Raw genomic sequence first — 12,414 nt, 5'->3', positions numbered from 1 at the left:
TGGGCATAGTTTGGAGATGTTTAGTGCAATTCACCCAAGTTATTTTGACTAAACATATCATGTAATTTAAAAGGTCCTCCTTACAATTTGATAAATAATTGTTTGAATGTTTCTATAATGATAATAGTAAAAATAACGATGATGAAACAACAACAAGAAGTTCATGAAACCAATGTAAAATATGAGGGCAGAAATCAGAAGTGGATTTTCAAATTGACAGGATATTTTGACATTTATTAGATATATTGAAAAGTGAACTTGTTATCTTATTTCAATACTTTATTATAAGTATCAGAGAGTACACAGATACATGTAGAAAATGACAAAACAAGAAATATCTCAGATAAATAGAAACAACTTACCCGAGTGGCCAAGTCTGTTTCGAGAAGCTCGAGCCGTTTCAGTGGAAATTCAATCATGTTTTCAAACTTAACCATCGATTGAGAGGCAACTTGGTTGCACACTTGAAGAGTTATGCTATGGATCTACAAAAGAAGATAAATATCACATGCCTTAACATGATGATATTGTTCTGATTTCAACATGCCCTGCTAAAATCTGAAACTGATACTTTGTAATGATCTTATATATCTGCAGGCAAAGAGTTGAACAAGAGATGTTATCGATAAACGTTTAGTCGGGATGGAAGAAGGGAACAAAGATTACATTTGAAGGAAGGGAAATTGAATTACCCGGATCATATGTAGCTGGTGTAACTTATGTGATCGTGGAGAAACAACATCTGATGTTCGAAAGATATGGTGATGATTTGGAGTTAAACAATTGAAATTCCTCGGGTGAAACCTCTAGCAGGTTGTAGTCTTCCCATACCTTTACTGGGTTGGGAGGACATGGAACTGAAGATAGATGAAGCCATTAACCTTGGCTAAAAAAAGATAATCACAGGCCAGGGCATGTCGAACTCAAAAGGAGAAGGAAGCAGAGGGAACTTGAAAGTTCAGTTCCATATTAACTTCCCAACGGATCACAGACGGACAATGAACCACTGCAGTTAGTATTTTAGGGAATCCTTGTGTCATGAATGTGGTTTTAGTTTCTTTAGGAGTTGCAGAATCTGTTTTTCTTATGGATATTGTTGAGGAATACGACTATCGGATAGAGCAAAATCGCAACTGATAATTTGAGAAAATAAAAATGAAGATAAAGAAGACACAAATTTTACGTGAAAAACCCCTAAATAATATAGGGTAAAAACCATGGGCAAATATAGAAGAATTTCACTATGAAAAAAATAGGAATTACAACTTCTCTCGATTTAACAAGGAGAAAACATTAACAATTCTCTCTTGATAAAAATGAAAAAATAACTATCAAGAAAACTCTCTAAATTCTCTAGTATTGGGAGAAAGCTGAAATGATTTGAGATGGTTTTGAAGCTAAATGAGTTAGGTATTTACAGTTGAAGCTAAAAGGGTTAGGGTATTTACAGTTGAAGCTTAAGAATTAATCTTGTAAATATCCTAAAGTACAGGGACTAAATGAGTAATTTTTCCATTCCACTTTTCAACCAAATCATGCTGCCAAATTGGACCAAATAACGCACTCTGCAGTTGCCCCATTAATGTTGTCCTATTTTGACTTTCAACCGTCTCCCACTTGAAGATTTGATTGGAACAATCATATATTCACACCATTCTTTCTATCTTGTACCTCTTTGTTGTATTCCAATGTTCTTTGCCTGGATTCGTCATGTACCGACTAACCATTCCCACTACTTGTGCAATGTCTGGTCTTGTGCATATCATAGCGAACATTAAACTTCTCACTGTCGATGCATACGGTACTCGAGACATCTCCATACTCTCTTCTTCACTGCTAGGATTCATACTGAAGGATAATTTGAAGTTAATAGGAAGAGGGGTAGAAATTGGCTTACAATCTTGCATGTTGAATCGTGACAAGATCTTCTTCAAGTAATTCTTTTGTGCAAGCCAAATCTTCCTATTACTTCTGTCTCGGTAAATTTGTATCCCTAGAATCTTGTTTGCTGATCCCAAGTCCTTCATTTCAAATTCCCTAGCCAGTTGTTCCTTCAATTCTTCAATATGATCTTTGTTGGGTCTTGCAACCAACATGTCATCCACATACAACAACAATATAACAAAATCGATATCACCAAACCTCTTGAAATAAATAAAAGGGTCTGCATTAAGTTTGTTGTATCCAAGGCACATATTGAAGGAATCAAATCTCTTATACCAACACCTCGGCGCCTGTTTTAGACCATATAGAGATTTGTTCAACTTGCAAACTAAGTTCTTCTTTTCTTTCAAAACATTCAGGTTGGAACATGTAAATCTCTTCTTCAAGATTTCAATGAAGAAAAGTTGTTTTAACATCTAGCTGCTCTAAATGTAAATTCAATGTAGCACACATTGCCAAGACTACTTGAACTGTTGTTAGTCGAGCCACATGAGAAAATATTTCATTCAAATCAATACCTTCTTTTTGAGCATATCCTTTGACCACCAGTCTTGCACGATACCTCTCCACTTGATCGTTACCATTTCGCTTGATTTTGAAGACCCATTTGTTACCAATTGACTTCCTTCCTTGTGGTAGTGGCACAAGGTCCTATGTATTATTTTTATGAAGGGCTTCAATTTATTCTTGCATCGCCATCATCCACAGTAAAGCATCTGAGATATTTATTGCCTCCTGGAATGTTGATGGCTCGCCGTCCTCTGTTAAAAGGAAGTATGCAATATTTCCTTATATAACATAATCTGAGTGTCAATTGGTACGTCTTCTCACACAATCTGATTGACGAGTTGTTGGAGCTTCAGAACTCTCTGATTCTTGTTCATCATGTGCTAGTTCTGCTTTAGAAGAATCTCCTTGTTCAAACTCATTTTCTACATGTATCTGTGTAGTCTCTGACTTAAAAAAGTAAAAAATGACAAAACCGATCTATAAATGACAAAACAGATAAAGCGCTATCGAATATGTTGATAGTGTCAATACTTTATTATAAGTATCGACACTTTTGGAATTTAAAAGAGAAGAAGTTATAGCGCTAATAAAGTGTCGATACTTTATAAAAATATATCGATCTATAACAATATAACAGGTAAAAATATGACAAAACCGGTCTCGAAATGACAAAACCGGTAAAGAGCTACCGAATATGTTGATAGTGTCGATACTTTATTATAAGTATCGACACTTTTAGAATTTAAAAGAAAAGAAGTTATAGCGACAATAAAGTGTCGATACTTTATAAAAATGTATTAATCCATAACAATATAACAGGTAAAAATATGACAAAATCGATCTCGAAATGACAAAACCGGTAGTAAAAAAGTGTGTTTGTGTGATCATTTTTTCTAGAATTTTTATTTTTTAATACAAAAAGTTAGATATTTTAAGCAAAACCCAGTAAGAAAATAACAAAAACTTTGCAGTAACAAAAGAATAACATTGGGAAACCCACCATGTTATCTGTTTCTCAAAGAACAAAAACTCAGAAACAAACATCTCTCAACGCAAACTTATGATATACTCTTATTATCTCCATAAAATAAAGTTAGGTCAGTTTTAGTTTCTTAAAGAATAAACTTATAATTGAAGAGCTCAAACTGGTGCACGCATAAGTGTCGATGCATTTATGAAAAATATCGATTCAAAAAATATCGAAATCGATAATTATTATGTAACAAGTAAATTTACAATGTAACCGGTAAAAATATACTGGTTAATTAGCAAATAGGTTTACATTATGTATCGACACTCTTTAAATGTGTCGGTATTTTTTTCCCAAAATGAAAGCACAACGAGGTGCACACATAAAGTGTCGATACATTTAAAATTGTATCAATCCCAAAAACATTAAAACCGATAATTATAATGTAATAGGTAAATTTATAATGTTACCTGTTAAATGATATAACATAACCGATTTAAATTTTAATCGATCATTTATTTAACAAGTCACACCATTTTTTAACCGTTTTTTAGGCGCTGCACAACAGAATCACCTATGCGTTTCTTCGTCACCTGTTTTCGCGATTTATTCACGCGCGTATAAATTGGAGCGTGTCGGATTCTTATTCTTCTTCTTTTATCGTTTTCCCGCTGTTCCGGATAAATAAAATATCGGTGGGTGAAGGTGTTTGTCAAAATTCGGGTTTTAGGCTAAATGATAATAAGAAACAAATTAACTATTTATAATTATTAGTTTATATTTGCTTTTATATTATAAACTTCAATTTTGACTATTGGGTAAATTACATAAATGGTCCCTCTAACTACATGGTGTTGTTTTATTGAGTTATCCGACTATTAAAAGTTATAAAATGATCATCTGACTATAAGATATTATTTTTTTAGTCCATTGACTATTAAAAGTTACAAAATGATCAATCGTCTATTCATTATATTTTAAACTTGTTCTTTTCCGCTAAAAAATTAATGGCAATATGAGTTGGATATTAATTTGACGATTGAGATACGATATAATGTGAACTCATAATCTCAAACGACTATCATATCTAGCGATGACAATTTAACCATAAACTGATGAGTTCTAACCTGACCAAATATGATAAGGTCGGATTTAAAAAAAAATTAGGTTCGAGTCGGGTCAGTCAGACTTTTAAGGGGTGAGGTCGGGTCAGGTTTCAGGTAAAGGGTGAAAAAAAACTCTAATCCAACCCGATCCGACGATAATAATGTAATGTTATTAAAAATTATTATTATTTTAATTAAGTCTTTATTTTATACCGGTCAGGTCGGGTCAGATTTATACTCTAAAAATTTCAGTCAGAGTTGGAGTCGAATGGATGATATATATTTTTCCGGTCGAGTCAAGTCGGGTTAAGGTGGATGATACATATTTTTGGGTCAGGTCGGGTTGACTAAAATCTCGACCCTAACCCTCCCTAATCATATCTCAGTCAACAAGTTATCGTTCAACTCAAATTACCATCAAATTTTTAACGAAAAATGACGAATTTAAAACATAATGAATAGTTACTCTAATAATTATAAAACTTAATAAAATAATATTCTATAATCGAATGACCATTTTGTATACTTTACCGTTGAATATTTTAGTTACTCTTAGTTTTAGTAATTCCGATCCTTCTTTTGCATTATTCGTTTTACTTTCAATAATTTTCATTTTAAACTTTTTGGACTTATTAGATAGAGATATTTAAATGATAATGTAATTATTTGATTTTAATTTTTAAATTCTAGATTGATCTTAATAATTAGATCATGACACTATAATTTGTTGCCATTTATATTTATCTTAAGATTTTATTTTGATTCTGTTTCTAGATATTTAATGTATGATTTTTTTCTTGATTTATATTTAATGCTTTTTATAGTTGAGGTAAATAATTTTTAGGACGTTAGATCTTCTAGAATAAAAAATGAACAATAAAATTTAATTTTGTTAAAAAAATATATACATCAGCCCTTAAAATATTATTGAAAAATGACATAATATAATAAGAAAATGACAAATATAACGGAAAAATAAGTCTTTTTTAAAGGATTTTCATACCCCCTTAGAATGTCATTTTAGGAGAGCACTTCTTCCATCCATTCACGGATAATTCTGTAATATAATCTAAAGTTTAAGGGTGGAATGAAGTGTGACAAAAAAATTTGATGAAAAAGTATAATATTTTAAGTTAGATTAATGTAGAATATAGTTTTTTTATAATTTTTTTTATTATAATTTAACATGTTATATTTTTCATAATCTTATTGGTTGATAATTGAGAATATGACATTATTCATAATATTTTGGGTTCAATAAAAAAATATTATTAAGAATATCACATTTTAAATTACGTTCAATATTAAATATTACATTTTTTTAATCAACGAGATTGGTTCAATTAATAAACAATTTGATAACGTTTAAGTAAATCTCGAGTACGAGCCATTGTTTATGCATAAAATCTTTAACGAGAAACTCACCTAATAAATTAAGTATGTTACTCGGATCAATTCATTTTAATCTAGGCAAAGTTTTAACAACAGGAAGAAGAAGAAAAAAAAGGGCTGTTTTTTAAACTTTAGCCCTTACCCACCCAAAAAAAGTATCACTTTTGGCTAAGGGCGTTCAAAATTCGGTTTTAATCGATCAAATTGAACTAATTCGGTTAATTTGGTCGATCGCCGAATTAGTTCGGTCGGGGAACGATTAAGGTTTTTTTGGATATTCGGTTAACGGTTAATTCGGTTTAAAATCGGTTAATTAACCGAAATAAAATTTTAAATTTTAAATATATTATATATAACATATGGGCTCAGCCCAAATCATTTAAAACTCAATTAATAATTTAAGATTCAATAACTTTTAAACCTAAGTCAATATTAAATAATTAAAAAATTTACATAAAATTTTTATTTTATAATTATATATTATTTAAATTAATTGTAAACTATTTTTCTGAATTAAAAAATATTAAAAAAATTATATATAACATATGAGCTCAGTCCAAACCATTTAAAACCCAATTAATAATTTAAGATCCAATAACTTTTAAACCTAAATCAATATTAATTAATTAAAAAATTTATATAAAATTTTTTATTTTATAATTATATATTATTTAAATTAATTATAAATTGTTTTTTTAATTATAAAATATTTAATTTTTATATAAATTAGAAAATTTTAAAAATTTTCGGTTAATTCGAAAAGTAACCGAAATTTATTCGGTTCGATTAATATTTTTGAAAAAAAGTTCGATTCAATTAACGGTTAAAAAAATTCAATTAATTCGGTTAATGATAATTCGGTCGGTTCGACCACCGAATTAACTGAATAAACAGTCATACCTTTGGCATTCCTCCAATGACATGAGCTAGATCCATGCCTTCCTTTGTTTTTGAGCTATTTCTTGTTTAGCCGTTCTTTTTTACTTTAATTTGATTTAGTCCTCTGTTCACATGTTATCTTCCATTTTTCTTCTTTTTATTTCCATTTTCTTACAATTAGGCCCATACATTGTTAATTATTATTATTGTTGTTGTTTTATAATAATAATATCATTATAAGTTGTGCTTTTTCCATTTCATAATAATTTTGATATTCATATGTCTATAACCATGCGTGTATTTCCAATAAAAGGCACCCATTTATAAAATTAAAATTGAATTTATAACTTTTGAGAATTCAAACAATACGGTACCAATTTTATGAGTAGATATCAAGTTGAGGGAGTAAATGGTAGTTTATTCCTTTTCTAGGTAGTAGTAAAATTGAAAGGGTCAAAGGTAATATCGTGAAAGTGCGGGCACTAAAAAGTCAAGATCAGGGGAGTCTTGGAGTCTCCCGTTCCCATTTGCCTAAAAAAGATCTCCTTCGCTCCCCGAAAGCATCTTTTTCTATTCGACGTCATCCGCTTTCAAGCACTGATTTTCTCTTCCAGGTCTTTGTAATTTGGCGGGAAAATGTCGGGTAAAGGAGCGAAAGGGTTGATAACCGCTGGCAAATCCACTAAGGATAAAGAGAAGGACAAGAAGAAACCCATGTCCCGTTCTTCTCGCGCTGGTCTCCAGGTCCTCTCTCTTTCTTTCTTTCCTGATTTTCTGCTTGAATTGCTTCTCTTATGATAAATTCCGTGAATTAGATATATATATATATATATATATATATATATATATATATATATATATATATATATATATATTCTGAATTTCGATGTTCGGAGCATTCTTTATTTGTAGGCAAAAGTTTAGTTTCAGATAAAGGAAATAAGATGTTTGTTCAATTAAGGTACAGAGTTTGATCTTTTAAATTGTTGCTTACAAAATGCGTGCGATCTTAGAAGTTGTTCATTTTGGTTGTTTACTTGTTTCTGCTGGCTATTATCTTTCATGAAATTTGTATGTAATCTCCTAATTTCCAATGAGCTGGAAAAGGGTTAAGAGTTGAGACTTATGCTGGTCTAGAGTGTGCTAATGTGCCATGTTTTATCTGATGTTGGGATATATTTTGATACCTACAACTACAGCAGGTTCTGGAAACAGATTTGTTGGCGGTAATTTTTTGAGGGATGATGCTTTCTATTGTAGTTTCTTTCATGTACTTTATTGGAGCAGCAAAAATGGTTGCATTAGTAAAAGCATGTGTGAATCTGAATTTGAGGGTGAAATCACAGGGATATAGAATACTTGTTTCTTTATGGTTTGAATAGAAAATGTCAAAAAGGAGCGTGTGGATTGACTACTGGATGGTTTCTGGTAGCATTCACTTGGTGGAAAATAGGCAAAAACTGTAACTGCTTTTATATTTGTTAAAACCAAACAACAGCTTATTAATCCAGAGCATTTTGTATTGCTTGGATTCCGAGTTTAACTTTTTTTAGTGCTTCCGTCGAGGCTTATTGAACTGGAAACATAACTATAACTACTGCAAATGTCAGGTGTTAGAAATAAAACTAAAATAAAATAGATGAATTCATGCTTGGAGTGGTGCTTGCAAAAGAGTTAAGCATTGATGATTGACCAATTGTTGGCATTCGTAGCAGTTCTGAGTCTTCCCGTGTGAATGTTTAAACAATTAAATCATATCGTTTTAATTTCTAACTTTTAGTTGATCCTAATGGTTGAGCTGATATTTTTCCTCATGTTACTTGCTTCATTTTCTGCAGAGTGTGGATATTAAAAACATATTTTAATCTGAAATCTTTGCATTTGCATTTCGGAGTATGAGCATGTTTCTCATGAACACGGTGAGGTTGTCCGTTCAGGCCTTATCAATTGTGATAGCTACCACATATGTTAATTTTATATATCACCATTTAGGCCACCTAAAACCATGAACTTTTGCCATTAGATAGTTGTCGGTGGGTATGCCGGCTGAATTGGTTGTATTCTTCAAAATCATTTTGGATTGGCCAAATAATGCCAGCGAGTCTTCTGTATTTGCTTCAGTGTTTGTTTTGATTAGTATATTCTGAAATCTTCCAAATCAACATCTTTTTCCATATTCAATTTAAGAATGTATTCTGCACCCTAAGCTGTTTTAGCAGAAATTGGGATTTCGGAATGTGGTCAAGCCACATTGGCATATCATCATCTGTAATGTACTATATGTGATAGACTGAATAACTATAGGAGAAATACATTTCATTCTTTGAAATTTTATCGAGTTCTTATTTTTTTACATAAACTCCCTATAGTTCCCTGTGGGTCGGGTCCACCGATTGCTGAAAACTAGGGCTCAAGCAAATGGAAGGGTTGGAGCAACAGCTGCTGTGTACACAGCTGCCATACTGGAGTACCTGACTGCCGAAGTGCTAGAACTGGCGGGTAACGCAAGCAAGGATCTGAAGGTTAAGCGTATTACCCCTAGACATCTGCAGCTTGCTATCAGGGGAGATGAAGAACTCGACACCTTGATCAAGGGAACCATAGCAGGAGGTGGTGTTATCCCGCACATTCACAAATCACTTATCAACAAATCTTCAAAGGAGTAGTTCACATAATTGACCTCGGTTAGTGCTCGAATTGGTTTGCACCCAGAACCTCACGAAAAAAAAATTGTGGCCTGTCTTTTGCCTGGACAATGTGGATACTAGTTTTTCATTAGCCAATTATGGTGATTTCAGGATTTGAATTAGAAAGGTGGCTTCAACTTGCAATCCTATGACAAAATCCCTGTATTTAATGTGAAGGTAGGGATGGCAACGGGTCAGGTTAGGGTCGGGTTTTTGGTCAATCCAATCCGAAAATATGTAGCTTCCACCTGAACCTGACCCGACCCGAAAATTATATATTCTTCATCTGACCGGATCTGAAAAATATATAATCTCCACTTAATTTCGACCTAACCTGAATTTTTAGAGTATAAATCCAATCTGATCCAATATAAAATAAGGACTTAAAAAATAGTAATATTTTTAAAGAAGAAATTACATTATTATACCCTAGTCGGGTTGGAGTTTTTTCATCATCTATCTGAACTTGACTTGACTTTATCTCTTAAAAAATATAATTTGACTTAAACCTGAATTTTTGTTTTTAAAAAATTGATTTCATCGAATCAGGTCAGGTTGAAACTTGTTGGTTTCGGGTTAAATTGTCATCCTATTCGAAGGGACAAGGTATCATGAAATATTGAACCCAAACGAGATGCTTACCCCTGCCATCTCTAAATATTCAACATGCATACTAGGAAGAGCAATAGGAACCAACCTAAAATAAGAGCAACATAATTTCCTTGCTACCAAGCGGACCAAGTTCTTCTAGCAACCTAAAAGCCTCAACAATTTTGAAGATCTAACATCAAATGAAGAAGATCTACGTGATAGAAGAAAACTATCTTCCACTGTGTAATTAACCTAAAATATCAAACAGAAGGGAAGAAAAAATATTTTGTTTTGATCCGTAATTGTCCCTGAACTTGGACTTCTAGCTTTTTTTAGTCCTTTTGAGGATGAGACACTCTAAAAAGTTCTCAAATTTAGGGGCTAAAAGTTAGTTTATCCCTTGTTTTTGGACCGCAGCCCTGTAAGTATGGGTGAAAATATCTATTAAAAGATCTGTTGTTGAAACAAGGCATGTTCTGAGTAAACATGTAGGCACCTGCAGACAAAACGAGAGTAAAAAAATATCACAAGAAAAAGGGTGGGGATACATGAAAGTGAGATGACAAGATCTCAACGGTGTTCCGGGCAAAAAAGTACAGGCGCCGAGGGGTAGCCCAAACCCCCTTTTAATGGTGGGAATGGTGGAGATCTCAACCTGACGTGGGTGTGCGGAGTGTGCCAACAAAATACCGTTTATGTCCTTTTTGCGTGTATCGGTGCCACCACCCACCCATGATATTTGCCATTGTCGTCGTATCGTTAGCCAATTTGCCATCCCTTCACCTTTTTACCAACCGACGTGGATTAAGGATCATCTCTCGTTCGTTTGTAATGGGAATACTTGGAAGGTATATATATGTTATGTTTAGGTCAGAAAGGATTAAGAATTTAGAAGAAGAAGGAAAAGGAATTCAGAATTTTCATTAGATATTTTTCAAGATTTTCCAGTACACTCCATTCTGTTTTATGCTGTACATTGTACCATTTCCGTTACTTCCTCCAACTGCATTGGATTTGCTTACCACCAGATCAACCTTAGTTAATTCAGTGAGTCAGTTTGCTCTATGCCCATTTCCTCAATGCTAAGTCCTGTGTCGTTTTGACTGCACATTCCTTCAACCGGTTCTTTAATCCCCAATTCTTTAATTTCCACATCTTTTAGCCCTAATTTCATCGTACTCACTTCCAATTCCTTTTTCATCTTCAATTTCTCCGTCCCAACCATGACATTACCCTCCCCAGCAGCAGATCCTTGACCCCAAGGATCGAAATCAGGAAATTGAGACTTCAAGGCGGAATAATCCTACCAAGTTGCATTCTCCGGTGACAAATTCGACCACTGAATAAGCAACTGAGTCACCGGTCGATTTTGATGCTTCACACTCCGTTTGTCAAGAACAATAGCTGGATAAATTTTCAATTGTCCATCATCCCCTACCTCTGGAGGATCGAGAGAGGTAAGCATATTCGACCTAATCTTTTTCTTTAATAAACTCACATGAAAAACTAGGTGAATTTTAGAATGTGGAGGCAACCGAAGTCTGTAAGCAACTAAACCAATTTTTTCAATGATTTTGTAAGGACCAAAATATCTGACAGAAAGCTTCTAGTTCTTTCTCAGGGCCAATGAAGTTTGTCTATACGATTGTAATTTCAGGTAAACATCATCTCCCACATGGAATTCTTGTTCAGTACGATGTTTATCTGCTTGCTGTTTCATTCGATTCTGAGCTAGCAATAAATTCTCCTTTAAAATTCTATTCAATTATGTTCTGTGTTGCATGATCTCATGAACTGTTTGTACTAGAGTAGTAGTCTGCTGTTGTAATAATGGGGCTTCATAGCCATATAGTGCTTGATATGGTGTTGTGCCAATGGCAGGTGTGGAAATTGGTGTTGTACCACCACTCTGCCTGAGGTAGCCACCTCGCCCAATCTTTTGGCTTCAAAAAACATAGACTGCGTAGGTACTGCTCCAAGCACTGTTTAACTCTTTCCGTTTGACCATCTGTTTTCGGATAGAAGGCAGTACTGAATAGGGTAGATGTCCCCAATTGTTTTAGAAACTCTTTCCAAAACAAACTTGTAAAGATTTTGTCTCTGTCCGATATTGCAATTTGAGGCTGACCATGAAGTCGATAAATGTTATCTAGAAATTTTTGAGCCACTTCCACAGCAGTATATGGATGAGAAAGGGATATAAAGTGACTGTACTTGGTAAATTTATCAACAACCACTAGAATCGTATTAAACTTAGATGAAGTAGGAAGCCCTTCAATAAAGTCTATAGTAATAACAATCCAAGCTTGAGTAGGAATAGGAAGGGGTTGCAACA

At 33.3% G+C, this 12,414-nt stretch overlaps 1 protein-coding gene and 1 pseudogene across 1 annotated transcript; both read left to right on the top strand.

The window, feature by feature from the left end:
* The first annotated feature begins 138 nt into the window (after positions 1 to 138).
* On the top strand, positions 139 to 1,629 carry LOC120212387 (annotated as a pseudogene).
* A 5,676-nt stretch (positions 1,630 to 7,305) lies between these two features.
* On the top strand, positions 7,306 to 9,614 carry LOC120212478 (probable histone H2A variant 3). Its single transcript, XM_039210761.1, has 2 exons — positions 7,306 to 7,545; positions 9,171 to 9,614. Exons 1-2 carry the CDS (start codon positions 7,438 to 7,440, stop codon positions 9,465 to 9,467), a joined length of 405 nt encoding a protein of 134 aa, XP_039066692.1. The 5' UTR covers positions 7,306 to 7,437; the 3' UTR covers positions 9,468 to 9,614.
* Positions 9,615 to 12,414: the final 2,800 nt, after the last annotated feature.

Source organism: Hibiscus syriacus, unplaced genomic scaffold (assembly GCF_006381635.1).
Source record: "Hibiscus syriacus cultivar Baekdansim isolate YM2019G1 unplaced genomic scaffold, ASM638163v2 tig00110013_pilon, whole genome shotgun sequence".
NCBI lineage: Eukaryota > Viridiplantae > Streptophyta > Magnoliopsida > Malvales > Malvaceae > Hibiscus > Hibiscus syriacus.
This window is presented reverse-complemented; position numbering and strand designations above follow the sequence as displayed.